At 45.7% G+C, this 25495-nt stretch overlaps 2 protein-coding genes across 2 annotated transcripts in view; both read left to right on the top strand.

Moving 5' to 3' along the window:
- Window positions 1-25495, top strand: part of LOC147673409 (serum amyloid P-component-like) — a 35096-nt gene that overhangs the window by 5728 nt on the left and 3873 nt on the right. Inside the window, exon 2 of the mRNA XM_086947277.1 lies at window positions 6441-6512. Coding sequence (XP_086803403.1) covers window positions 6455-6512 — 58 coding nt within the window. The 5' untranslated portion in view covers window positions 6441-6454. The remainder of the gene's footprint in view (window positions 1-6440; window positions 6513-25495) is intronic.
- LOC147673408 (C-reactive protein-like) overlaps window positions 4096-25495 on the top strand; it is a 93522-nt gene continuing 72122 nt past the window's right edge. Inside the window, exon 1 of the mRNA XM_086947272.1 lies at window positions 4096-4156. The gene's annotated coding sequence lies outside the window, so the exon portion shown is untranslated. The remainder of the gene's footprint in view (window positions 4157-25495) is intronic.

The following is a 25495-nucleotide window of genomic DNA, read 5'->3' as shown; positions in this document are numbered from 1 at the left end:
TCTCTCCACTCTCTCTCTGCTCTCTCTCTCTCTCTCTCCACTCTCTCTCTCCACTGTCTCCCTCCACTCTCTCTCCACTGTCTCTCTCTCCACTCTCTCTCTCTATTCACTCTCTACTCGCTCTCTCCACTGTCTCTCTCCACTCTCTCTCCACTGTCTCTCTCCACTCTCTCTCTCTCTCTCCACTTTCTCTCTCACTCCACTCTCTCTCTCCGCTCTCTCTCCACTCTCTCCCACTCTCTCTTGCAAAGTAGTGTGCATTGTCATGGGCGTCCGCAGAAATGTTTCCAGGGGGGACACATTTTTAACTTCATCACCATCCCCCTTGCACCCTTCTCACCTTTGCCTTGCACCCTTCTCGCCCTCCCCCTTGCACCCTTCTCCCCCTCCGCCTTGCACCCTTCTCCCCCTCCGCCTTGCACCATTCTCCCCTCTGCCTTGCACCCTTCTCCCCCTCCGCCTTGCACCATTCTCCCCTCTGCCTTGCACCATTCTCCCCTCTGCCTTGCACCCTTCTCCTTTCTGCCTTGCACCCTTCTCCTTTCTGCCTTGCACCCTTCTCCTTTCTGCCTTGCACCCTTCTCCCCTCTGCCTTGCACCCTTCTCCCCTCTGCCTTGCACCCTTCTCCTCTCTGCCTTGCACCCTTCTCCTCTCTGCCTTGCACCCTTCTCCTCTCTGCCTTGCACCCTTCTCCCCTCTGCCTTGCACCCTTCTCCTCTCTGCCTTGCACCCTTCTCTCCTCTGCCTTGCACCCTTCTCCCCCTCCGCCTTGCACCCTTCTCTACCTTGCACCCTTCTCCCCTTTGCCTTGCACCCTTCTCCCCTCTGCCTTGCATCCTTCTCCCCTCTGCCTTGTACCCTTCTCCCCTCTGCCTTGCACCCTTCTTCCCTCTCTCTTGCACCCTACTCCACCTCCGCCTTGCACCTTTTTTACCTTGCACCATTCTCTACCTTCTGCCTTGCACCCTTCTCCCCTCTGCCCTGCACCCTTCTCCCCTCTGCCTTGCACCCTTCTCCCCTCTGCCTTGCACCCTTCTCCCGTCCACCTTGCACCCTTCTCCTCTCTGCCTTGCAACCATCTCCTCTCTGCCTTGCACCATTCTCCCCTCTGCCTTGCACCCTTCTTCCCTCTCTTGCACCCTACTCCACCTCCGCCTTGCACCTTTTTTACCTTGCACCATTCTCTACCTTCTGCCTTGCACCATTCTCCCCTCTGCCTTGCACCATTCTCCCCTCTGCCTTGCACCATTCTCCCCTCTGCCTTGCGCCATTCTCCCCTCTGCCTTGCGCCATTCTCCCCTCTGCCTTGCGCCATTCTCCCCTCTGCCTTGCGCCATTCTCCCCTCCCCCTTGCACCGTTCTCCCCTTCGCCTTGCATCCTTCTCCTCTCTACCTTGCACCTTTCTCCCCTCTGCCTTGCACCCTTTCTCGGCCCCCCCTTGCCCCCCACCCCCGCGGACACCCACTTGGTGTCTTCTAACAAGAGTGCTTACCTGAGGGCACTATTTTGCTGCCTGATCCCTTCACATATATGAGCTTTGCCCTGGAGAATGCTCTCTCTGGGGGCCCCCACTCCCACCCTTGTCAGGGTCCTGAGCAGTGCTCTGTGCTGCCTCCTGCACTCTGGGGCCCCACCTCACCTCATCCTCTTTCTGGCCTACTGTGCTCTGACTGAGGAGAAACATTGCAACTTGTCATTTTGTTTCTCTTCAGCGGGAGGTGCTCAGAGCAGGCTGCAGACAGCCTGCACCTGCTTTAGAGGGAGAGAGACTTGCTTCAGCGCAAGCCTCTCTAACAGCTCTCACCAAAGAGCTGATGGGGCCCCCTTCATTTCCTGAAGAGAGTGGGGCCCCCCTGCACCGCGGGAGCTGCAGGGGCGGGTGTTACGCCCCTGGTGTCAAATGTCATGGATGTTACATGGGAACACCCACAGTAAAGCCCATAGCACACCTCCCTATCACAGTGTGAGGCTACGCAGCGACTTGTGCTGCGTTGCCTCACACCATATCTATGAGGCCATTAAAAGCCGTGCAGTGTGGCTTTACGTGGCCTCATAAATATGACTCTACAATGTGCACCGCCAGAGCGTCAATAAAAGTGACATTGCAGCAGCCTCCGGGCGTGTAAATGAGCCCCCTTGCGCTTTCCTGTATCCCTGTTATAGGCGGACACACTCTCTGACACCTCGATAGGTTACATCTATCGGCCTCTCACTGCACACATTTTCATTTAACATTTCCTTTTCTGTTTGAACCTTGTGACTCACTAGTGGAGGGCCGATTCCATCTTCCTGCGGGTGGGTCACCAAAAACCTTCAGTCAGCAGGACTCTCCTGAACGTTACGTGGAGCTTTTCTGGGAGTGGATTTCACACAATGGCATCATTGATTCAGACTTGTTAAGCTCTTTACTTCAAAGTTTGATGAACACATGGCATTATGGTACATTGAGTCCTCATGTACACCAGTCATATTTACCAAAAAATGTTGGAGCACGGTGCTACGCCAAAGCTGGCAACTCCGACATTTTTTAACCCTTTCGATGCTGATGACGAGCTCAGCTCGTCATCACACACGGGTGTCGTGTGCTGATGACGAGCTGAGCTCGTCATGTTGTCACTAAATTAGCATTTTCCAGCACAGGGGGGGAAAACGCCCAGCAGCCATGTGGTTAAATGAAAGGATGCGCTGTATTCACAAGAATACGGCACACCCCTGTGTTTCCCCTGGCACTAAAAAAGCTGCCTAGCGCCAGTGCAGGCAGCCTGCCGCCATGTTGCAAGGGTGCCTGTGCTGCTAGGGCAATTGTTTATGTGCAGGAAGGGACACCTTCCTGCACATAAACAACCAACAATGGTGATATGCTCTTCCTAGGTGTGCTGCAGAATGCAGCAGTACAAAAGGGGGTGGTGATGGACGGAGCATCTGAATCAATCAAACACTCACACCCAGTCAAAAGATCTGGGTTTAATCCATCACCGTTCTTTAGCCCACTCTAACACCCCAGTTCAGACATGGCCATATGCAATCAGTCTGACCCTGTGCCTCATGGGAACAGTCCAGCCCGAACTGCCAAGCCATGTCTTCCCTGGACCGGAAACAAGCTTCCGAGGACCGGTTTCTGGCATTCCAGCCGTCTTCAGCCCGGCTTGCTTGAATCCAATGGCAAAGTGACCAAGGGACTCACGTCTGAGCAACCCTGCCACACTTATGGTGGCCAAAAGTGGTACAAAAGGGGGTGGTGATGGACGGAGCATCTGAATCAATCAAACACTCACACCCAGTCAAAAGATCTGGGTTTAATCCATCACCGTTCTTTAGCCCACTCTGCCACCCCAGTTCAGAATGCAGCAAACATGGAAAGACCCAAAAAAATGAGGAGAAATTAAAAAAATTTCCTCGTATCGCCATTCTATGAACAGGTATTCCCCGGCGTTAGTTTTTGGCATTGTAAATCTGAAGCCGCGTCAAAAAGCAATGGGTTTTGCAGTGAAACGCCCACAACACCCATTGCACAGCCCTTTGCCGCAGAGGACTGCGGCGGAAAGGGGCATCTTTACAAGGTGGCGTTAAACCACGTTAAGTGCAAATATGTGAAATGGCGCTACGCTACCGGAGCGTCAAAAAAAGTGCTGCACCGGTGCCGAAAGGGGCTTGTAAATACGGCCCTTAGTTTGTAATTTGTTATTTATGGTTTGTCTAACACTCTCCCAGAGTAAGCCTCGACTACTCATCTTTGCTACCAGCGAAGCGCCTAAGTTACTCGGTGATCCAACTGGAGTAGAACCGTATTTATAGCCCTGGGACCCCAGCAGTAAATGATATGGTTAACACATCACTAAAAATAAAGGCCTCACATGTGTACAGCAATACAAATGGGAATCTGCAATGTAAATGAACATCAGTGTGAGACAAAGGCACTTGAATTGTGCGGCAGGGGAGGAACAAATTATGTGGCAGGGTTTAGAAAAGAAAAAGTAAATTATGAGACGGAATACGAGACAGTTTGTGATAGTATTACCATATTATTTTGTCATTTTTACACATGTTTATTCTACCTTGGCAGAGGTTTCACCTCATTTACCGATCTGACACCCACATACAGCAATAAGCAACAGAAGGTGACCAGTCAACATTTGAGAAAGGCCTCCCACTGCGTAACAAGAAGTGTTGACGCGTTTTTAGTAATTTTTATTTGAGCTAAAACAATTTATTTGTAAAATGAGCAGATAATGCAGCAGATAAAGGATTATGTAGCAACATCGTCAAATCCATAATTCTGCGCAATACTCCGCAGCCCCAAAATCTCATATTTCTAGTGGCCTTAGTGAAAATATGGCAGTACAGCTGTCATTCACTTGCATCAGTCTGAGAATCTGCAACGCAAATATACATAAGTGTGTGAGCACGTTGTAATGCAGCTGTCATTCACTTGCATCGGTCTGAGAATCTGCAATGCAAATATACATAAGTGTGGGAGCACGTGGTAATGCAGCTGTCATTCACTCGCATCGGTCTGAGAATCTGCAACGCAAATATACATAAGTGTGGGAGCACGTGGTAATGCAGCTGTCATTCACTCGCATCGGTCTGAGAATCTGCAAAGCAAATATACATAAGTGTGGGAGCACGTGGTAATGCAGCTGTCATTCACTCTCATCGGTCTGAGAATCTGCAACGCAAATATACATAAGTGTGGGAGCACTTGGTAATGCAGCTGTCATTCACTCGCATCGGTCTGAGAATCTGCAAAGCAAATATACATAAGTGTGGGAGCACGTGGTAATGCAGCTGTCCTTCACTCTCATCGGTCTGAGAATCTGCAACGCAAATATACATAAGTGTGGGAGCACGTGGTAATGCAGCTGTCATTCACTCGCATCGGTCTGAGAATCTGCAACGCAAATATACATAAGTGTGGGAGCACGTGGTAATGCAGCTGTCATTCACTCGCATCAGTCTGAGAATCTGCAACGTAAATAAACATAAGTGTGGGGGCTTATAAGTGTGGGAGCATGTGGTAATACAGCTGTCATTCACTCGCATCGGTCTGAGAATCTGCAACGTAAATAAACATAAGTGTGGGCACATGTGGTAATGCAGCCGTCATTCACTCGCATCGGTCTGAGAATCTGCAACGCAAATATACATAAGTGTTGGAGCATGTGGTAATGCAGCTGTGATTCACTCGCATCGGTCTGAGAATCTGCAACGTAAATAAACATAAGTGTGGGAGCATGTGGTAATACAGCTGCCATTCACTTGCATCCGTCTGAGAATCTGCAACGTAAATAAACATAAGTGTGGGAGCATGTGGTAATGCAGCTGTCATTCACTTGCATTGGTCTGAGGATCTACAATGTAAATAAACATAAGTGTGGGAGCATGTGGTAATGCAGCTGTCATTCACTCGCATCAGTCTGAGAACCTGCAACGCAAATATACATAAGTGTGGGAGCACGTGGTAATGCAGCTGTAATTCACTTGCATCAGTCTGAGAATCTGCAATGCAAATATACATAAGTGTGGGAGCTTATAAGTGTGGGAGCATGTGGTAATACAGCTGTCATTCACTTGCATCGGTCTGAGAATCTGCAACGTAAATAAACATAAGTGTGGGAGCATGTGGTAATGCAGCTGTCATTCACTTGCATAGGTCTGAAAATCTGCAACGTAAATAAACATAAGTGTGGGAGCATGTGGTAATGCAGCTGTCATTCACTTGCATTGGTCTGAGAATCTGCAATGTAAATAAACATAAGTGTGGGAGCATGTGGTAATGCAGCTGTCATTCACTCGCATCAGTCTGAGAATCTGCAACGCAAATATACATAAGTGTGGGAGCACGTGGTAATGCAGCTGTCTTTCACTTGCATCAGTCTGAGAATCCGCAATGCAAATATACATAAGTGTGAGAGCCTTTAAGTGTGGGAGCATGTGGTAATACAGCTGTCATTCACTTGCATAGGTCTGAGAATCTGCAAAGTAAATAAACATAAGTGTGGGAGCATGTGGTAATACAGCTGTCATAAGTGTGGGAGCTTGTGGTAATATCCATTCACTTGCATCGGTCTGGGAATCTGCAAAGTAAATAAACATAAGTGTGTGAGCACGTGGTAATATCCATTCACTTGCAACAAGCTGAGAATCTGCAACGTAATTAGACAAATCCGTCCGAGAGTGTATAGTGACACAGCTCTCACTGGGTTACAGAGGTTTTTTCAGCATTGTTGCATAGATAGGGGTCAGATCCTCCACAGATGTTCGCAACAACCTCTACTTATGTTCATGTCTGACATTTCAGATTCATTGTATGTAAATGTATTGTAAGTGGAAATCCTGGAACTTGCATGGCTAGCTTAGCTCCCTCATCCATCTGGGCTTCAAAATATTGACCTCCAGAAAGTGAAGTTCTAATTGGATGAATGCTTTACTTTTCAGAACAGCGGTGGAAAATGAAGCTGTGCTTTCTGTTCCTTCTCAGCATCATGGGAACTGTTTCCCTAGGCATAAGTAAGTATTGTTGAAGCAATGAAGGTGCAGCGGAAGAGGGTTGAGGGTGTTACTGAAGGGTGCACATCAGTGTGGGGGGGATGCTGTGGGACTGTGCAGGTCAGGGGAGGGCAGGCAGTGAAGGTTAGTGGAGAAGGAAGGAGCACATGGTCTGGTGGGTATGATCAGTGGACTCTAGAGAATGGATAGGATGCTCTTCAGCAAAGTGGGATGGTGCAGGATGGTGATGGTGTAAAGTGGAGGGGAGATAGTGCTTGTCAGTGGACATCAGGGGGTATGAGTCACTGATGGAGGGGAGAGGGCGCAGGACTAAGAAGGAGTTCCTGAAGATGGAGACCTGTGGTCAGGAGAGAGGGAAACAACCTTTACATCGCGGTCATTACACCGCAATGCCATTACAATGCAGTCGTTACAACAACCGCGTTGTTACCACGGTATGCCATTACTACGCAAGTCATTACATCGACTTGCAGTAGATGGCGCAGTAACATAAAGAACAGTCTAGTTTACTATTTCAACACCTTCCCTACTGTTGCATAGGCTGGAGTTGGAATAGTAAATTATACATTCATAATGTACATTATAAATGTGTATTTTAATAGTCTCTTGAGGCATTGTAAAAATCAAAGCATCAGACCTTAAAAATAAAAGTAACACGTGTGAGATTTTCTGCACTCTCAGGGTCACCTTGTAACAACTGCTACTCTGAGAGCAGTTTTCTTTGATGTAGGAAAAATGTACACGTATAATGAATTACCTTTAAACATGGAAGGGTTTTTTAGGGTAGTGCCTGCGAGAGCATGCGCTAGCGCAAGCGTCTCGCTTGCGAGACACTGTTGTATACGTAAAAGGGCTTGGAGCCCACCCATTGCTTACCAATTGTTGGCTTGCGCAGCACTCTTCTTTACTGCCTTGTAATTCGTCACTGCAGGGCTAGCATAATTTCTGTTCCTCTCTGTGGAGCAGGAACTAAGCACTGATTGATTCACCTTAATCTTGCCCGTACACTGCTCCTGACATGATTGAGGTACTATTTTGATCTTTTTAACTTCTTGTACCCTGCAAACAGAAGCGGTGTGACTGGCGAAAACGTGCCCAGCAGGACAAACAAAATTGCAAAGATTGAATTAATATAGTTAACTTTCTTTAATTTTGCCAAGTCTTTTGTCAGTTTGCACTCATGTTTTCTTTCGTTTTTTGCACATGGGCACTGTTCTCAAAAGATCAGGATTGTCTTTTTCTAAATATTGTGATATTTTTGAAAATGTGCTTTAACACATAATTGTGCAGTACACCCCTGTCCACCCAACTCTAATATGCCCCACTTCATCCATGCCGATCCATCTCAGCTCACTCTATACCAGAGGTCTTCAAACTTTTGGATGTCAAGACCCCCCTGTCAAAGTTTCCAGGCGTAAGGACCCCCTCCTGACAAGAATTTCTAGCACTTGGTATTTCTCATCACCGACAACCACAAACACTACATTTCAAAAGGGGGTAGAGCACCTGCAGCACATGCACATCTCGCAAGCCATTCCTCCACAGTACAACAAAGCTGACCAACCAACCACAAAAAACGCCACAAAGTATGGACTAAAAACCTGACTACAGCGCTTCCAGCCACCAGAACCTAAAATGGTGGCTGGGACAGCGCTAACCCTCTGTAAATACCTTTGGGCTTCATTTTAAAATTGGGCTGCTTTTGGGCTACTCCCAAGGCAGCCCAAAGCTGCAAAATGGCTTCTCCCTGCTCGCCCCCCTCCCCCTCCCAAATCTGCCCGGGGCAGACTTCACGATGTTCAGCTGCCCCCCAAAGCTCCCCTTGCCACTGAGTCATCTCAGGACACAAGTGCCCTGTTAAATAAAAGTTTGAACTGCTACAAGCCATTAGCTTGTAGCATGCACTTATATCTTTGTTCCCCCCTCTCCGTAAGAAATTAGGTTAGCCTTAGACTCTATGCAGGTGACAAATGAAGAGTGATGGGTACTTTGACACCGTTGAGTCAGGGTTTTTCGTACACCTAACTTGACTCTCTTGGGAATGCATTTGACCCCTTCAACCATTGCCAATCCCTTTATTCTCTGTGAGGTTTCATCCATCTGAGTGCAATCTAACTCCTCCACTATGTCTAATGTTAAATTTATTGTGAAATATAAGTAATTATTTTCCGGCACCTTTTTGTTATTTGTTTGCTTAACTTACATGTTTCTTGACCCCTTCGATGTTTGTGACTGAACCATTCCGTCATCAGTCACGGTTGGGCTGTGCTGATGACGGAATGGTTCCGTCACGACCACACCCATTTACATAGGGGCCCAGCACAGGAGGAGATTCTCCCTAGCAACCAAGGTGTTAATATCTCGTCAGGAAGGAATTCCATCTTAAAATTATCTCAGTGCTGCCATATGGCTATCAACTGGTTCCCCCACAATTTACCTTCAGTCTATAAACTTGTGCCGTTCTAAGACGTATTTTTCTTTTGCAATAATTTTAATATTTTTGATATACAGCTAACTGAAAGCTATAAAGTTCCTCATGTATCAGTTAAGCAGGTAATTGTTTGAAATTGCTTGCTTTCTCTGTTTTTGTAAACATACCTACCTTAACTATTACACACACATAAAACAGTCCCTCCATTCCTTCCAAATAAGTGCAAACGGTAAAAAGTTGGTGGTGCCACAGCACTTAACAGCATGACACTGTATGAATCGCCAGGGAGTTATAGTTTTCAGCCCCTCCTGCCTCCTATACCTTTCTCGCAGTTTTCTTACAACAGTAGTTATCCTGGCTGCAGAATGCCCAATACAAATCAATAGTGGCTGATTACAATCAAGATTCAGTTTGATATTAATGATCATCCTTATTCTTAATTTAATTCCTATCTCAAGAAAGTGCAGTCTCTATGTAATGCGCAAAACTATGCTTTCCTCACTTTGGCAAACATAAGAACAAGTTTTCTTAAATTATCACCGGGTGATTCAAGTGCCATAAAACTATGCACCAAATTGCCACAAGCCTGCGTAGGACGAACGCTCTTCTGGTTGCTATTCTCACAAATGATGCGTGTGCAGCAACTTGCTCGAAATCACATACCTACAGATGTGCGTCCCTTAAAAAAATGCCTCCACCACAGTATCATGATGTAGTTATACATTTGCACTTTTGGAATACAAAAGGAATTCACATCCTTCGTGTGTGTGTCTTTGAGGAGTTAAAAGCCAGCTTGGAAGGCGGGGAAAGAGGCAGCTTCCTTTCAAGTTTTGCGAAGCTTCGGTTACCTACGAAACCAGGAAACAGCCGGGAGATCGGATAGCAGAGGCAGCCACAAGAAAGAAGAATGAAGAGGACACCCACTGTAACACTACAGCAGCAGCAACGAGGAAATCCAGGAAAGGCAGCAGGAACAAACAAAGATTGAAGTTCCCGGCATTTCCTGGTGTGCATCCTGCAGTTTCTCTGATTGGAGGACAGTAGTCAATGACTTTTAATTCTTTTACAATGTCCTCCAATCAGAGAGCTCCTTGAGATGCACTGTTCGGAATCCAAAACTAAGGGTAAATGTTTTGGATTCCAGAGTAAAGCAGTTCCAGTCAGAAGTGCAATGGGAAGGCGCGACCCCATTTCCACGACTCCACCCCCCCCCCCCCCGGGGGTCACATCCCACAGTTTGAAGACCCCTGCTCTATACCTGCTCTATACCAATCCACCTCACTCAATCAAATTCACCCAGGACCAATCCAATCCACTCCACTACAATCCAAACCACTCACCCCAATCCAATACAATTCAATCCACAAAACTCACCCCAATACAATTAGACTCCAGTCCACCATACTCCAATCCAAAACAACCCACCCTACTCCATTCTGCCCCACTCCAACACAAAACAGTTTGCGCCCCTCCAATCCAAAACAATCTTTCCCACTTCAAAGCAATCTGCTTCACTGCTAAATAAGCTGATCCATTCCACTCCAGAACAATCTGCCCCCTCCAATCCAAAACAATCTGCCCCAATCAAATCCAAAACAATCTGACCAACTTCAATCTGCTACACTCCAATCTGCTCACTCGAATCCAAAACAATCTACCCCACTCTAACCCAAAACAATCTGCCCCACTCCAATCCAAAACAATCTGCCCCATTCCAAAGAAATCCGCCCCACTGCAAAATAATCTGGTCCATTCCACTCCAGAAAAATCTGCCCCCTTCAATCCAAAACAATCTGCCCCACTTCAATCCAAAACAATCTGCCCCACTCCAAAGCAATCTGCCCCACTGCAAAATCATCTGGTCCATTCCACTACAGAACAATCTGCCCCCTCCAATCCAAAACAATCTGCCCCAATCCAATCTAAAACAATCTGCCCAACTCCAATCTGCTCTTTCGAATCTAAAACAATCTGCCCTACTCCAATCCAAAACAATCTGCCTCAATCCAGAAACAATATGCTCTACTCCATTCTGCCCCACTCTAATCCAAAACATTCAGCCCCACACCAGTCTTCCCCAATCCAAGCCAAAACAATCTGCCTCACTCCAATCCAAAACAATCTGCCCCACTCCAATCCAAAACATTCTGTTTTACTCCAACCCTCCCTACTCCAATCCAAACCAATCTGACCCACTCCAATCCAAAACAACCCACCCCACTCCAATCTGCCCCACTCAAATAAAATGAGATGTTTATTCCACAAAGATAGATAGCTATCACAAAATTAACATATAACAGTTGTAGCAACAAGAAAATCCTCTTTTTTAAAACACAAATGATAGAAAGAAAAAACAAAGATTACATTTAAAAACTCAGCAAAACCAGGACTGATCCTAGGATCCAATTTTCATGTTTAATAGCTGAACTTGAGTAAAATTCAAGCTATTTGTGTAGTACTAGTTGGGTGTGAATGTTGAAAGTCTTTGGGATCATACTTTATCTAAGGAGGAAATTGACGAAATACAACCCAAGTCCAATTTCCATTGTAGTTCAACAAAATACTTTGCAATAAATTCCTCAGGAGAAATTATAAACTTGAAATATTCAATAACATACTCCAATTGATGAAGTATTAAGTATATACCTTAGTTTTCGTACACTGAATGCTATATATAACAGAAGCTAAATTCATAGGATCACTTGAACTAGTGTATTATATTTGATCTTACATGTCCTGTGTGAGCATACTTTTATGGTAGATCAGAAAAAGAAACAGCCCCTCTATTTTGATCAATTGAGAATCCACATAAATACCTGGAAATAATTTTCCTCAAGAACAATGCTTAATCATTAATTAGGATGTTATTATGCAACAAAGTGCTAGACACAAATGTATTTGATTGTGACAGGGAATCAACAAAAATAATAGTTTTACTAACTGATGTGATAATTTAGCCATAGGAGATAATACGTGATTTGGGGGTTATGTGAAAAAAAAAAAGATATCATGAGAAAAATAAGCCAGGTTAGCTTCAGCATTGTGTTGCCATATTCTTTTGAGACCTTCTGCTTAATCAGATGCAATAGACCACACCTATTAGAAACCAATAGCAGAATGGTATTTTGGTAAGTCAGGAAAATGTACTTCATCATTCTGCTTGGAGTTCTTTGCTTTTTTTAATTTTTAAATTTTTTTAATCTTTTTATTTGAATTTCAAGCAAGGGAGGAAAAACAAATGCATATACATTAGCCTGTACTGGTTCCAATACAAATACAAAAAAATCATATCGCAGGAGAGGTAAAACAAATATACATGTAAATCATACAAGCATAGGATTCTTATGGGGTATCGCAATATATTCAATCAATCTTTTATCATTTTATGTCAGACTCAACATTGAACTTAAGCCTCTAAATTTTGCCAAGGCCTTTTCCCTCTCGAAAACCTCCACAACAATAACCCACCACTCCGCAACTTTGCAGGGTCTAGGAGAAATCCAGGCCCTAGAGATGGCTAGTCTAGCAGCAACCAAAATTATAGGGAGCAGCTAGAATCTCCCTTATATCCCAGCATGATCTCTTGTGTGGTAACAATCAGATCTAATCCAAGGAGGTTTTTACAGACCTGTGTAACTCCCTGCCAGAATGTCAATAACTGTGGGCATGTAGCAAGAATATAGCATGTTACAACGCATGCTATAACATCGCGTACTATTACAATGCGGTCGTTACAACGACCACGTTGTTAGTACACTATGCATTTACATCGCAAGTCATTACAATGACTTGCACTAGCGGGCGCGCTGGACTTAGGAATAGTATTAATTACTATTCCTACTCCAGTTTGCGCAACAGTAGAGAAGGTGTTTATTTCCAATACCTGAGTGCCCCTTAGTGCAAGTAGTTGTAATGACTGGCGATGTAATTGCATCGCGTACTAACAACGCAGTTGTTGTAACGACCGCGTTGTAATGGTAGCGCGATGCAATGACAGCGTTGTAGCAAACATATGTACAATATTTGCTCCATGTACTCCGCATATAGAGCTATTGAACTTATTGCTCGGATATTGAGCTCCCTGTCGCCCCCAGCCGACAATCCTTTCAGGAGTATAGTACAAAATACATACTGTCTGAAATTGTTGTAGACTTAAATTTAAGCAGATCACACAGCCTCTTTTAATATTGTAAATGCTTCATCTATCATTATAGGAGTGGTTTCAGTCTCCTGAGTGGTGCTCCATTTTAGGGCTAGCTGTAGACATGGGTCAGCTCTATTCTGGCCAAGATATGTATATGCCACAGGAATTGCATGCTTTTGAGGAGGTTCATGTAGTAATGTCAAAAGGTCATATGCCTCTACTTATGTAAGACCCTGTGTTCTCAAAAATAAGACTTTAAATTGTAGATATTTATAGTAATGTTGACATGGCATTGAGAAAGTGTCTTGCAAATTTTGAATAGTTCGAAAACCATTACAGTCATAGAGGTCTCCGAGCTTATCAATCCCAAGTTTAGCCCACTGGACACACCATCATGAAAAATATCCGGAAGTGATGGGTTATCCCAGAGAGGAAATTTATCATAGTAAATTGGAAAAGAATATCTAGCTAGAATTTCCCGCCAATTAAACACTAAGCCCCTGAGAGTCTTGAAACTTACTCTCTTGAAAAAATTTGGATCGTGAATTCGATAGAGAAATCTACAGCTATCTTGGCCTAGCAGAAGGTTGTGATTAAAGTCTTGGCCACTATTTGAGAGAAGGCTGGGTAGCCGGTTCGTAAAAGAAGCCCAATAGTATAATTTAAAATCGGGGAACTACATGGGTACTTTAGTAGTTTAATTGCTTGGAGCGCATGTTTATACCCCCACAGGAAACTGCTTATTACGCCATCTACTTTTTTTTTTAAAAAGGAGTTAGTAACTCTCAAAGGGATTGAGTGAAATAAACATAAAAATATGGGGAGGATCGTCGTCTTTATGATGTTACACCTGCCAATTATACTTATAGGTAGTTTATGCCAGTTTTTTGTTATCTTTTTAATAACGGTGTGAGGCAGAGCATCATAATTTAGTTTAATTATGCATTCAATCTGAGATGAAACAGAGATGCCTAAATAAGTAACGTCTGGGCATGTCCCCATTGCAGGGCTACCTGGTGTAAAATTCAATAACAAATGAGTTTTATTAGGGTTCAGTTCATATCCAGAAAAGGATCCAAATATTCCTGCCTCATGCATAATTAATTCCAAGGAGTTTCCCGGGTCCGTAGTAATGATAGCGATATCATCTGCATAGGCATTGATTTTCAATTCATTCATCAGAATGTTTTTATTAGCAAGTAAAGCCCGAATGAAGGTTTCAATATACAGGGCAAACAATAATGGGGAGAGAGGCATCCCTGGCACGTACCCCAATTTATACGGAAAAGCACGAATTGAGAGCAGGCATAATTAAATTTGGCCTGTGGTGTGCGATAAAGAGCCCTTACCCACATGAGAAATCGGCCCTTCATTCCAAATGTAGTAAGGATAGGCCACCTCTAGTAGTATCATTCCCAGATTATTACCGGATTGTTTGACGTAGTCGAATGCCGTTATAGTGGTATTAATATGTGCCTAAGTATCTCTGCCCGCTATGAAGCCATGCTGTTGACTAGAAACAAGTTTTGGCATCAAGGGAGCTAGGCCCTAAGCCAAGATTTTGGCATATATTTTGGTGTCCGCATTGATAAGGGATATCGGGTGATAAGAGCCGCACTCTTCCGGAGGTTTTCCCTTTTTCAGGAAGATAACTTTATTAGTAACATCCCAAGCTGGTGGTACCGTACCAGTATTGCCGATCTCTTGAGTGGCCTTGACATAGAGTGGAGCTATTATATTCCTGAATATTTTTTTAAACTTGATAGGTATCGAATCTTTGCCAGCAGCCTTACCAGCAGGCAGTGAAGACAGAGCAACCAGAAAATCTTCCAGTGAAGTAGTGTGGCTCACTGGTTAGAGGCGGCAGACCCGAGAGCAGAGGACGGCCCGGGACCAGGGTTCGATTCCCGACGCGGCAGGTTTCTGGACCAGGGTCAGCGGACTCGATAATTCTCTCGCCTCGGTGCCCACTCTGATCAGCGATCACACTCGGCAACTCTGGGCACTAGCTTGCCTCATCTTCACTAACGGCCCCACCAGACCGCTGGGGATGCCTGGTCTCACCCTGGAGTTACCCATTAAGGGACCATCTCTCAGGGAAGCCAGGAAGGGTTTTGCAGCGGTCGAAGCGCGGAGGTACCCCTTCGGGAGTGATTCCAGCGCTATATAAGCACATAATTAATTAAATTATTAATTAATTAAGATCTTTGCGCAAAGTTGGGAAACGTCCTCTGCTGGTAGAGATGGTAGTGCTGCTCTCGTTAAGTAATTAGAAACCTCCTCTGCTATTATTGCGTCTGATAGAGGATGAAGGTCTTCATAAAAAGATATGAATTGTGCAAGTATCATGTGAGTTTCAGTGTAGAGTACATTACCTGCTCCTTTATGTTATGTTATCTTATTTGCGATTTATACAGAGCCAAATCACCGACAGGTCTCTTGGCGCTTGGAACCAGGGGAAAAGAACAGCTGACTTGAGGATTGTGGAGGGCACAGATCTTCAAGGAGCTTAACCTGTGTTTAATGCTTCTTTAAACAGGAGAGTTTTGAGTGATTTCCGAAAGTGGAGCAAGTTGGGTTCTTTACGGAGATGCTCAGGTAGCTTGTTCCAAAGCTGCGGAACCAGCATTAAGAAAGTTAATAACCTTTATTACGTTTTTTGCCTTATTGTCTGCTAATTGGTATGCTAATATCCTACCCACCTGTTCGCTATATTCGTATTTAGTAGTTTGATATTTATTATAAGCGGCAACCACTCTCCCGTTGCTGTTTATTGTGCTTTTACCAGATCAATATAAATCTGCATCTGAATACAACCACTCTGCATAATGGCTGTTACATGACATGTTTCTAAGTTAGCCCGCATTAAACGACCCGCCTTAATAAAAGCCTCTCTAGTTTTATTCTTTTGCAATATAAATTGTTGTGTAATACCCCTTATAAACGCTTTCATTGAATCCCAAACAATACATATGAAGCAGTGTTAGTGTTAATGTGAATAAATTCTGAAAACAAAAGTGTTCTGCTTTTCAAAGACAACTGAGTACTCCCCTTGCTCAGTGTTAGAACCGGCTGTCTCTAGTTCGCAGAGGTATACACTTCTGACAAATAGGGACACACCTTTCCTAGTCAGGGCAAGGGGATCACACACTTAGATAACCCCTGCTCACCCCCTTGGTAGCTTGGCAAAGCAGACAGGCTTATCTCAGAGGCAGTGCGTTAAGCATTTATGACCACATACAGTAATAAAGTGAATACACTACAAATGGACACGACACAGTAGTATTATAAAAATAAGGATTTTTATATAAGGCTTAGCACAAGACCAAATAACGACAAAAATATGCACAATCTTAATAAATACTCTTGGAAGGGAAAAATAATAGTTCAAATGTAGTTTCTTCTTAGCACAAAGTCTTTAGTATCAAAAGCAACTCTTCTTCTTTAAAACACAGTTCTTGGCAACAATGTAACCCACACGGGAGTTACACGACGTCGAGGCAAAGTTAATCCAAAGGGTTCGGCGAAGACCGCGAGGAGCGCTACGTCGAGCTCGGAGTCACACGGACCCCCACAACACAGTACCTTTGAAAAGCGAAGCACACGATGATCAGCGGCGTCGAGATGTCCGGCGTCGCGTCTTCGGCGTCGATCCGACCTCGGAGTCTGGACGACCAGCAGCGGCGTCGATCGATGTCGGGCAGGAGCAGCGCTCACGAGGTGAAGCAGGATACGGCGTCGTCGTCGATGTCGATGAAGTTGCAAGAGTGAGCAGCGCTCACGGCGTCGAGAGGGCTCGAAGTCGATGCGATCTGCAGCGGTGCAGACACGGGGTCACTTGGAGCTGGAGCCGAACTCGCTACTCACTGGCGGTGCTGCTGGCGTCGATCGGGCCCGGCGGCCGGCGTCGAGGAAGCGAGACACTGGAGCCGTTACTCACGATGTCGAGCTGGATTCGGCGGCGTCCGTCGGCGTCGAGATTGCTGGTTTCTTTCAGAGGTGCTGGATTCAAAGGTTCCAGCAAATAGAACTTTAAGCAGATGAAGTCCTTTAGCCCTGTGACTTCAGCAGGAGACTGGCACTTTTCCAGTCCTTGGAGATTTTCTTAGCAAAGTCTGAGAGTACACACACAGTTCCTCTCTCCTGGTTCCTTGGCAAAAATAAAGAAGCACATGCAGGATTCCCCCCAGCAAACAGCACACTGGCAGAAGGGGTAGGCAAGTCCTTGGATCGGCAGGCTTCTTGTCCTTGGTTTCAGGGTTCCTTGTCAGAAGTGATCTAAAGTCTTGGTTCAGGGGTCCTTCTCTTATACCCCTTTTTGGCTTTGATCCCTTTGTCCCTGCAGGGGAATTTCCCAACATCCTGGGTCTGTTGTGGGTGTAGCCAGGCAGAGGCACCTGGCCTATTCACTGGGCAGGGCAGAGTCCTCAGCCGCCCAGTAGGAGGTGGAGCCAGTATTGTCACTGGCAGGAGCAGAGCTATCAGCCTCCCGGCAGGAGGTGGGGCGAGGATCGTCCCTGGCAGGCACAGAGCCATCAGTCGCCTGGCAGGAGGTGGAGCCAGCATTGTATCAGGCAGGGCAGGCTATCAGAAGCTACTCTCCCCATACTCTCAATGCAAATGTCCCACTCATCCCACACTGACTCAGCAGATCTCTGGAGCCACCCAGCTCCTGTCACACACACACCAAACCAGCAGAAACCAGAAATAGTTAGACAAGAAAATAGCCACTTTCTAAAAGGGCTATTTTCAAACCCAGAGTCCAAAAACCATCCACACAAATGGATGCGTGATTAAACCCCGAGTTCAGGGATACCAAACTCGACATTGCACCATGCTCCCCGAGCCATCTGGGATTATAGCATTAATAACCCAGGCAGCCCATTCTAACTAATGGAGAGCAGGTTACCTTACAATAGTGAAAAACGAATATGGCTGTAATTCACTATTAGGACATGCCAACTTGGTCAGGCCTGTCCTACCTTATACTTACAATGCACCCTGCCCCCAGGCCTACCATAGGGGAGACTAACATGAAGTTAAGGGAAGGTTTGGGGACTGGCAAGTAGGTGTACTTGCGCAGTCAGCGTGACAGTACCAGACTGCACGTAGGTCTAGCAATGGCAGACCTGTAGACATACTTTTACTAGGCCGCTCTTGTGGGTGGCACAACATGTGCTGCAAGCCCACGAGCAGCATTTGTATTTACAAGCCCTAGCACTCCTGGTGCACTAGACTAGGGACTGACAGTAAACCAAATAAGCCAAACATGGAATTCAATCAATACAGTAATTTCACATAGGGAGCACTTGCACTGTGGCACTGATCAGCAGTGGCACAGTGCCCAAAGCAGTATACCAGCAAAAACATCGTAAACAGTGGAGGCAAACAGAAACAAGCATTTACAATGCAACGGTTTCGCCTTTGAAAAAGTTAGACCTATTGGCATTGTAAACGACAACATTTTTATTTATGTGTTGATTTTCAAAACAGATAAATAAATGGCACTGTCATTTACAATGCCAATAGCTTAATCTCTCGCAAATGCCACACACAAACACACAGACCCCCTCACACATCCATACCTGCAGAGCCACACGCAGAGCCACACACATACACACACATACACAGAGCCACAGACACACACAGCCCCCCCCCCCCCGTTGGGACGCACCCTCCAGGGCCAGCATGGACGGGAAGTCCTTGCAGTTTGCATAAAATGGAAAAACGGTGATGTTTCAATTTTGCTAAAAGCAGTGCAATTACCACTCTTTCACCCACACACTGTCCCTCTGGCTGGAATTATGCCCGAAAAGCATATTATCGATCAGTTATCTTACAATCACTTTTCATTTGTAGGGAACGTTTTAAGCATGTTCTTATGTGAGGGTGTTGGTTATTGTGAACATCATACTTTGAAGCCTTTAATTTGCCTCACAAATATTGCAGAGACCCCAGTTTCATTTGTAAAAATAAAAGTCCTAGGGCCAGAGGTCTGCCACTGCAGCTGGCATTAACCACAGCTCCTCCAAATGCCAGTGTCTGTATTACTGTGGCAGCATTACTTACAGAAGCTGACATTTTGCACAATTCCAGGTCGCCCTGAGCTTTAGGAAAGGCCCCAAAGTGCTATTTCTATTTATGTTTTTATAGTACATAGCAGTGGTTTGCTAAAAAATAGAGAGACAGCGTCGCCTTGTGGTTTACTGTTCTAAAAATTTGTCGGTGTTTAGAAATAAGCAAGGGTGCCGATCATTGGCAAACACTGGCACTAATTAACCAATGGCAGTGGCTCAAAACACGACAGAGGATCCTAGAGCAACCTTTGGCATCCACCGCCACTAGTCACTACTACCTCCAGTCTAAAGTACTGCTGCTGCTGGAGCAACTCCCTGCTGCTGCCATCCCCAGCGAAATGCTACAGGTGGAGCTACCCACAGAGATCAACAGCAGTGTCATAGCGACATAGTAATCAGACGAAGATGTGAACCCGTTACACACAAATAAATCATGCACATATCATCAACCAATAAACAACAAAAGACACAAATGAATTTGCTATTGGCTTGGAAAGTGTTTTTTAGCCGTATGAAGCAGTGTGGGTGCTGTGCAGCATGTGTGAAATTTTGGAGAAAGAAATGTCATGAGACAGCCAGCACTGGCTGCATCTTATGGTTTTGTTTCTGGTGGGAAGGGAGGGGGCAAATAACAGAGCAGCACAAGCAACAATGCTATAGGGAGCATGAGGGACGAGGGCTAGTAACAAGGTGAGTAATGTAATGAGGGGCGTGGGAACGCAACAGGGTGTCTGTGGGGAAGATGGACAGGTAAGCCACAACAACAGGGGAGGGGTCAAAGTTACAAGGCAAGCAACAATAACGAACAGGGAGGCGGGAGGAGTAGGGAAAAGCAGCAACAATAGCAAAATGGAGAGGGACGGGAGCAAGCAATAACAAGCACTGGCAAAGCTAATAGGCGTTAAAAAATAAATATATATTTTGGCAGTGAGACATGAAAGAAGGACAGGAGGAGTAAAATAATCAGAACAGAAGGACAGGTAGGGGAAATAGCATGGAGGGCAGGTGGGGGAGAAGCGGAGTTGAAAAATAAAAGCACACTGGAAACCGAGGAAAGCAGTGGGGAGAAAAGTACACGACAGACAACAGGTGGACACGCATGCACTCTCATGGAGTGCTTCGCAAAAAGAAAAAAAGAAAACCTGAAAAGCAGACACTGGCCACGCATAGAAGCAACCAATCAGAAGGGTCCAAGGGAGGGACAATTACAGGCTGGCCCAGCTAATACATTGCGCCAGCGAACAAAAAGTAAGGAAAAGTGAATGAAAAAACAAAAAGGCAGTGTTTAGCAATGGGAAAAGTGCACTTCTAGGTCCGTTTTCAACATGTCCACAAGAAGGCAGCACACAGTCTGGTGGGCTCCGACCTAAAAAACTCTTTATTTTATTTATCCAGCTATGCTGCACTCAGACTTGCTTTAGTCCTCCGTGTAGGCAAGAGGTGGGAAAGCAGCTGAGAGACGGAAAGAAGCTAGAGCTACTCTGCCTCTAAGAGATGCTATTTCCATTACAGATAACAGGACCATTGCTCCAAGTGAGGCACTGGAGCACGGGTGCAGCTTAGCGATGAGTAATTCTTTTCCACGGAGGGCCGCCTCAAGTCCCTCAGGCCGCAACACACAAGAGGATGGGGGCCCTAGGCTGGGCGCAAGTCGCTGGGGGGCAAGAACACTCAGGAGGCAGTGCCACCAGACCGCCCAGCGCAGGGGGACATCACCACTGCGGCGCCCCGTCTAGTCGAAAATACCGCCGTGGTCCGTCTGCTGTGAGAAGGTGCCCATTCAGCAGGGGCAGAGAGAACAGCCCGGGTAGATATGTAGCAGTGCGGTAGGCGCCCAGCGGATGAGGAGGGGTGTCCCACGGGTGGTGGTCGGGGAGGTTAATACTGTTGATCCCAGTTGTTGTACTGCCTGGTGGGAGCCCTGGGCAAAGCTAGTGCTAGATCTTCCGTCTCCCCTCCAGCCAAAGTGGCAGTCATCCCGGGCCGCAGGGCACTCCGCCCGACCACCTCCCGTCAGCCGGCAATGAGAAATTCGGGCCCACCATGTGCAGGATCCTGAAATCAGTCCCCTCACCCCTTACACGGAGCCAGCAGCTGAGGGAAACTCCAGGATATTAATCAGGTCGCCAGCCTAGGATTGTCACTGCAGCGCTTCTCTGTCACCCCGGTCAGCCCGCACCACTATCAGGGCAGGGGGCAAGACGGGGAATGCAGCCAGGATGGCGGGGGGCGGGGAAGGAAGCAGTCTCCCGGCAGCGCCGCGTCCAGCACGGCCAGAAAGCCCAGCAGGGTTACACGCCACTCACCGCACCACCCCGCAGTGGTAATAGTCAGGGCAGCCGTCGGTCCACTCGTCCTCCCCACTTCAGCGGCGGCATCCGACAGAAGGTTATTCAGGCGGGGATGCGGCAAGGTCCGGTCAAGACGCCCGTTCTCCTCCGGCGTCAACAGGATAATCGGCCAATGCAGTCCCAGCGGTGTGCAGCCAGGCTCGGCCAATTAATCACGGTGCCGGGAGTCGGGAGATACGCCAGGATCTAACGCCGGGCCGCCATTTTGTTTCTTCGCGCCCGTATGATTCTCCAGCTGCCGCGGCCGATTTCGTGAGAAAAACAACACGAGAGCCAATGCTGAGACAAAGTTTGCCCACAAAACTGGGGGGAACAATAGGGGTTTGAAAAAAGCAAAACCACCTGCTTGATTTCTTTAGCAATGTATCAAGATTTATTCTCTTTCAAATTATTTTTTGCTTTGTTTTTTATGAGTGCAAGGGGAAGCAAACAGTTTCATATATACAATAAATACAAAAGTGCAAAAAACATGAATATTTCAGACATTCAATCAAGCATGGCCGTCCAGTCATACACAAACATTCATACACAACACAACGTAATCAGTGGACAAAAAGAAACAAGAAAATCCAAATGGAACCACGTATTGGTCAAACGTAAATTGGAAACAATCCCTTTGAATGATGCAGTTTTTTCAGTTCTTTAAGTGTATTTACACGGGGAGATTCGTTCTCACAACAAAATCAAAAGATGTTCTGTCTTTGAAATAGCAAGTAAAGACCAAATACGGGAGTAGAGTGGTCGACGCCTTTCGAACCCAACTTATTAGGGGGGTTCTCCTCAGGACCAAATGGTTCTGCAAAGATAATAAAAAAGGGTGCTTAGGGGGGAATGTTCAGACACGATTAAAAATGAGAGACTCAAACACCAGTGGGGACCACATCCTACCTTAGCCAATGGACCACAGAGTCATCAATATTCAAAAAGCGGCAGATCAAGATGGTAGAAAGTGGAATGCTCACAGTGGCTGGAAACAAAAAGGAATACATGTGCGGTTTTAATATCAAGCATTCGCTATGGCTCATTCAACCTTTGTTTCCCTGAGCGGTGCTCTTACCTGCGCTTCATCCGGCTCAAGGCTTGCCGGAGAGTCCCTGCTTGTCCTTCGTTCCGGGGGAACGGTGTTCAATTTTCTGAAAAAAGGACGAGGGGGGGAATGAGTCAAAGTCGTAATATTCACCTACGCGGGGTTGTCTAGCTGTCGCGTCAGCCTGGGGACGTACCGATGGAAACCAGGCGTCTGTCCTTGTTACCAGTATGCGAGAAACGGCAAAGTCGCTGCCGGTTGGAAGGGCAACTTCCTGTTAAAAAGCCCCGTGTCATTATGGGACTTGTAGTTTTTGAGTTCCGCTGGGAACTACAAATTGGAAGAATGCTGAGGGTGTCTAGACTGAGCCCGGTTTGACAAAAAGATTTAGCTAGAATTTCTATAAATTTCAGCTATCTCATTTAGGCCTTTGGACGCTGTGTTGAATTTCATAATGAGTAAAGCCTCACGTTGAGACAATCTCGCGTCCACGTCTCCTCCTCTCGGATCCTTCTCGATTTTTGAGAGTACTGTCCATTTCAGGTCAGATTGCTCATGTTTCATCCTGGACCAATGGTTGACCAGTGGGGCATTCTCAACCCCTTTCCTGATCCTAGATTTGTGCTGGATGATCCTGTTACGGACTTCCTGTGTAGTTTTACCAATATACACCAAAGGGCACGGGCAGACAATGGCGTAAACTACATTTTTGCTTTTGCAATTTGTAAACGTTTCATGTTTCCAATAGATGTTATTAATACTGAAAACAGATTCTTCAATTGTTTCGTTGCAGCAAGTGCAAGTTCCGCACTTGTGGTGGCCCTTGGTTGGTGGAAGTCCGAATAGGCTTTGCAAAGTTGGTGCCTTCGTTGTGGGGAGGGCAGCTCTGATTACATGATTGGCTATGCTCTTTTCTTTTTTATAAGCGAACAGAGGGGGGGACACAAAGTCCTCATGGAGGTCTTTGAGTAAATGCCAATTAGATAGGATCAGTTTTTTGTATGGGTTAGCCGCTGGGCAGAATGTGGTAACGCAAACAAGTCTTTTGAGATCTTTTTTGACTTTCTTTTCCAATAAGGTTTCTCTAGGAGTCCACCAGGCTCTTTTGAGGGAGTTCCTTAAAAGTTTTTTGGGGTAGCCCCTTTGCATGAGACGTTCTTTCAGCTCGCCAGCATGTTTGAAGTACTCTTCCTTATTTGAACAGTTACGACGAATTCGTAAGAATTGTCCATAAGGAAGGTTCTGTTTCAAATTGCGCGGATGGTTGCTGGTGTAATGTAGCGCCTTATTTCTATCAGATGGTTTTCGGAAAAGGGTAGTTGTAAGTCCCTGTGTTGTAGATTCCACTTTGACGTCCAAAAATGTTATGGACTCATTGGAAGCTGTAGCTGAAAATTGAATATCAATGGTTCTTGAGTTTAGCCATTCGATGAATTGGCTCAATTCTTCCTGGTTGCCAGTCCAGGTCAGGAACACGTCGTCAATATACCGCATATAGTTAGTGATGCGGGAACTGAACGGATTATTGTTGTATATGAATTTCTCTTCATATAATCCCATAAACATTATGGCCAACTCTGGAGCAAAGGGGCAGCCCATAGCGACCCCTTTGGTTTGAAAGAAGAACTCAGAGTCGAATGTAAAAAAATTCTTCTGCAGTGCAAATCGGGATAAATCCAGTATGAATTCAGTGGGGACCCTTACTGGTCTTTCTCGACTATTCAAGAAAAAAGTCATGGTTTCCAGAGCCTGGTCTTGTGGTATTTGTGTGTACAACGACACTACATCTAGGGTAACCAATAACTGGGTTCTACGATCGAAGGTAGTGTTGGCTAGTCGATTTAGAAATGAGGTGGTGTCTTGCAAATGGGCTGGAATCATATCGATAAAAGGTTTTAGGAAAAAATCGATATATTTAGCCACCGGTTCAAAGAGAGAGTCGCACCCCGATATTATGGGGCGGCCTGGTGGATTATGCTCATCTTTGTGCAATTTTGGAAGGGCATAGAATACCGGAGTTCGAGGGTTCTTATTCTGTAGAAATGATAATTCCTTGGGTCCAACAAATCCTTCGTCAAAGCCTTTTTGGATGACTTCAAACAATTGGTTTCTAATTTCCACAGTGGGGTCCTTACCTATCCGTCTGTAACAGGCTTGGTCATTTAGTTGACGATGAACTTCTTGTTTGTATTTATTCACGTCCCAAATGACGATCGCTCCGCCTTTATCGGCCTGTTTAACCACGATTGTTTCGTCTTTCTTGATTGACAAAAGTGCATCTCTCTCAGTCTTAGATATATTGTACTTCACAAAGGTTTTCCTTTTTTCCAATTCTGAGATTCCGGATAGAATGGTGTTTTCAAATGTTATTACTTCCTTTGGAATCTTTGGGCCTTTGGGGCAAAATGTTGATTTCTTTTTTAAACCTGTGACTTTCTCTTGTTGTTCTTCAGTAGAGTCTTGGAAAAATGTTTTAAGCCGTAATTTACGGCAAAATTCAAGCGTCTCAAGTTTCATTTTGACGTAATCCGTAGGGCGTGATGGAACGAAATTAAGGCCTTTGGTAAGTATAGATCTTTCAGCAGATGACAGAATTCTGTTGGAGAGATTGAAAATCGGAGAAGTGGTTAATTCTTGTAGAATTTCTGACGTGTCCTCATTTCCCATGGTTGAGGTGCTCGAGTTCGACCCCGAGGTTTCGGTTGGCCCCGTCCTAAAAAAGGCTGCTGGTTTTGCTGCTGTTGCTGGTATTGGCCCTGTCGGTTATCGTTCCTATTCTGGAATTGTCGATTGGTATTGTCAGGTTCACTTCCCGATGAAGAGGATGTGTCAGAGAAGGTGAGGTATTTTTGGCGTGACCTTCCCTGATTGTCCTGTAGATACCGTCGTGCGGCCGATTTCGTGGCGCAAGCTGGACAGATCACGGCACAAGAAGATTCCCCCGCACACCATG

Source organism: Lissotriton vulgaris, chromosome 12 (assembly GCF_964263255.1).
Source record: "Lissotriton vulgaris chromosome 12, aLisVul1.2, whole genome shotgun sequence".
Lineage (NCBI taxonomy): Eukaryota > Metazoa > Chordata > Amphibia > Caudata > Salamandridae > Lissotriton > Lissotriton vulgaris.
This window is presented reverse-complemented; position numbering and strand designations above follow the sequence as displayed.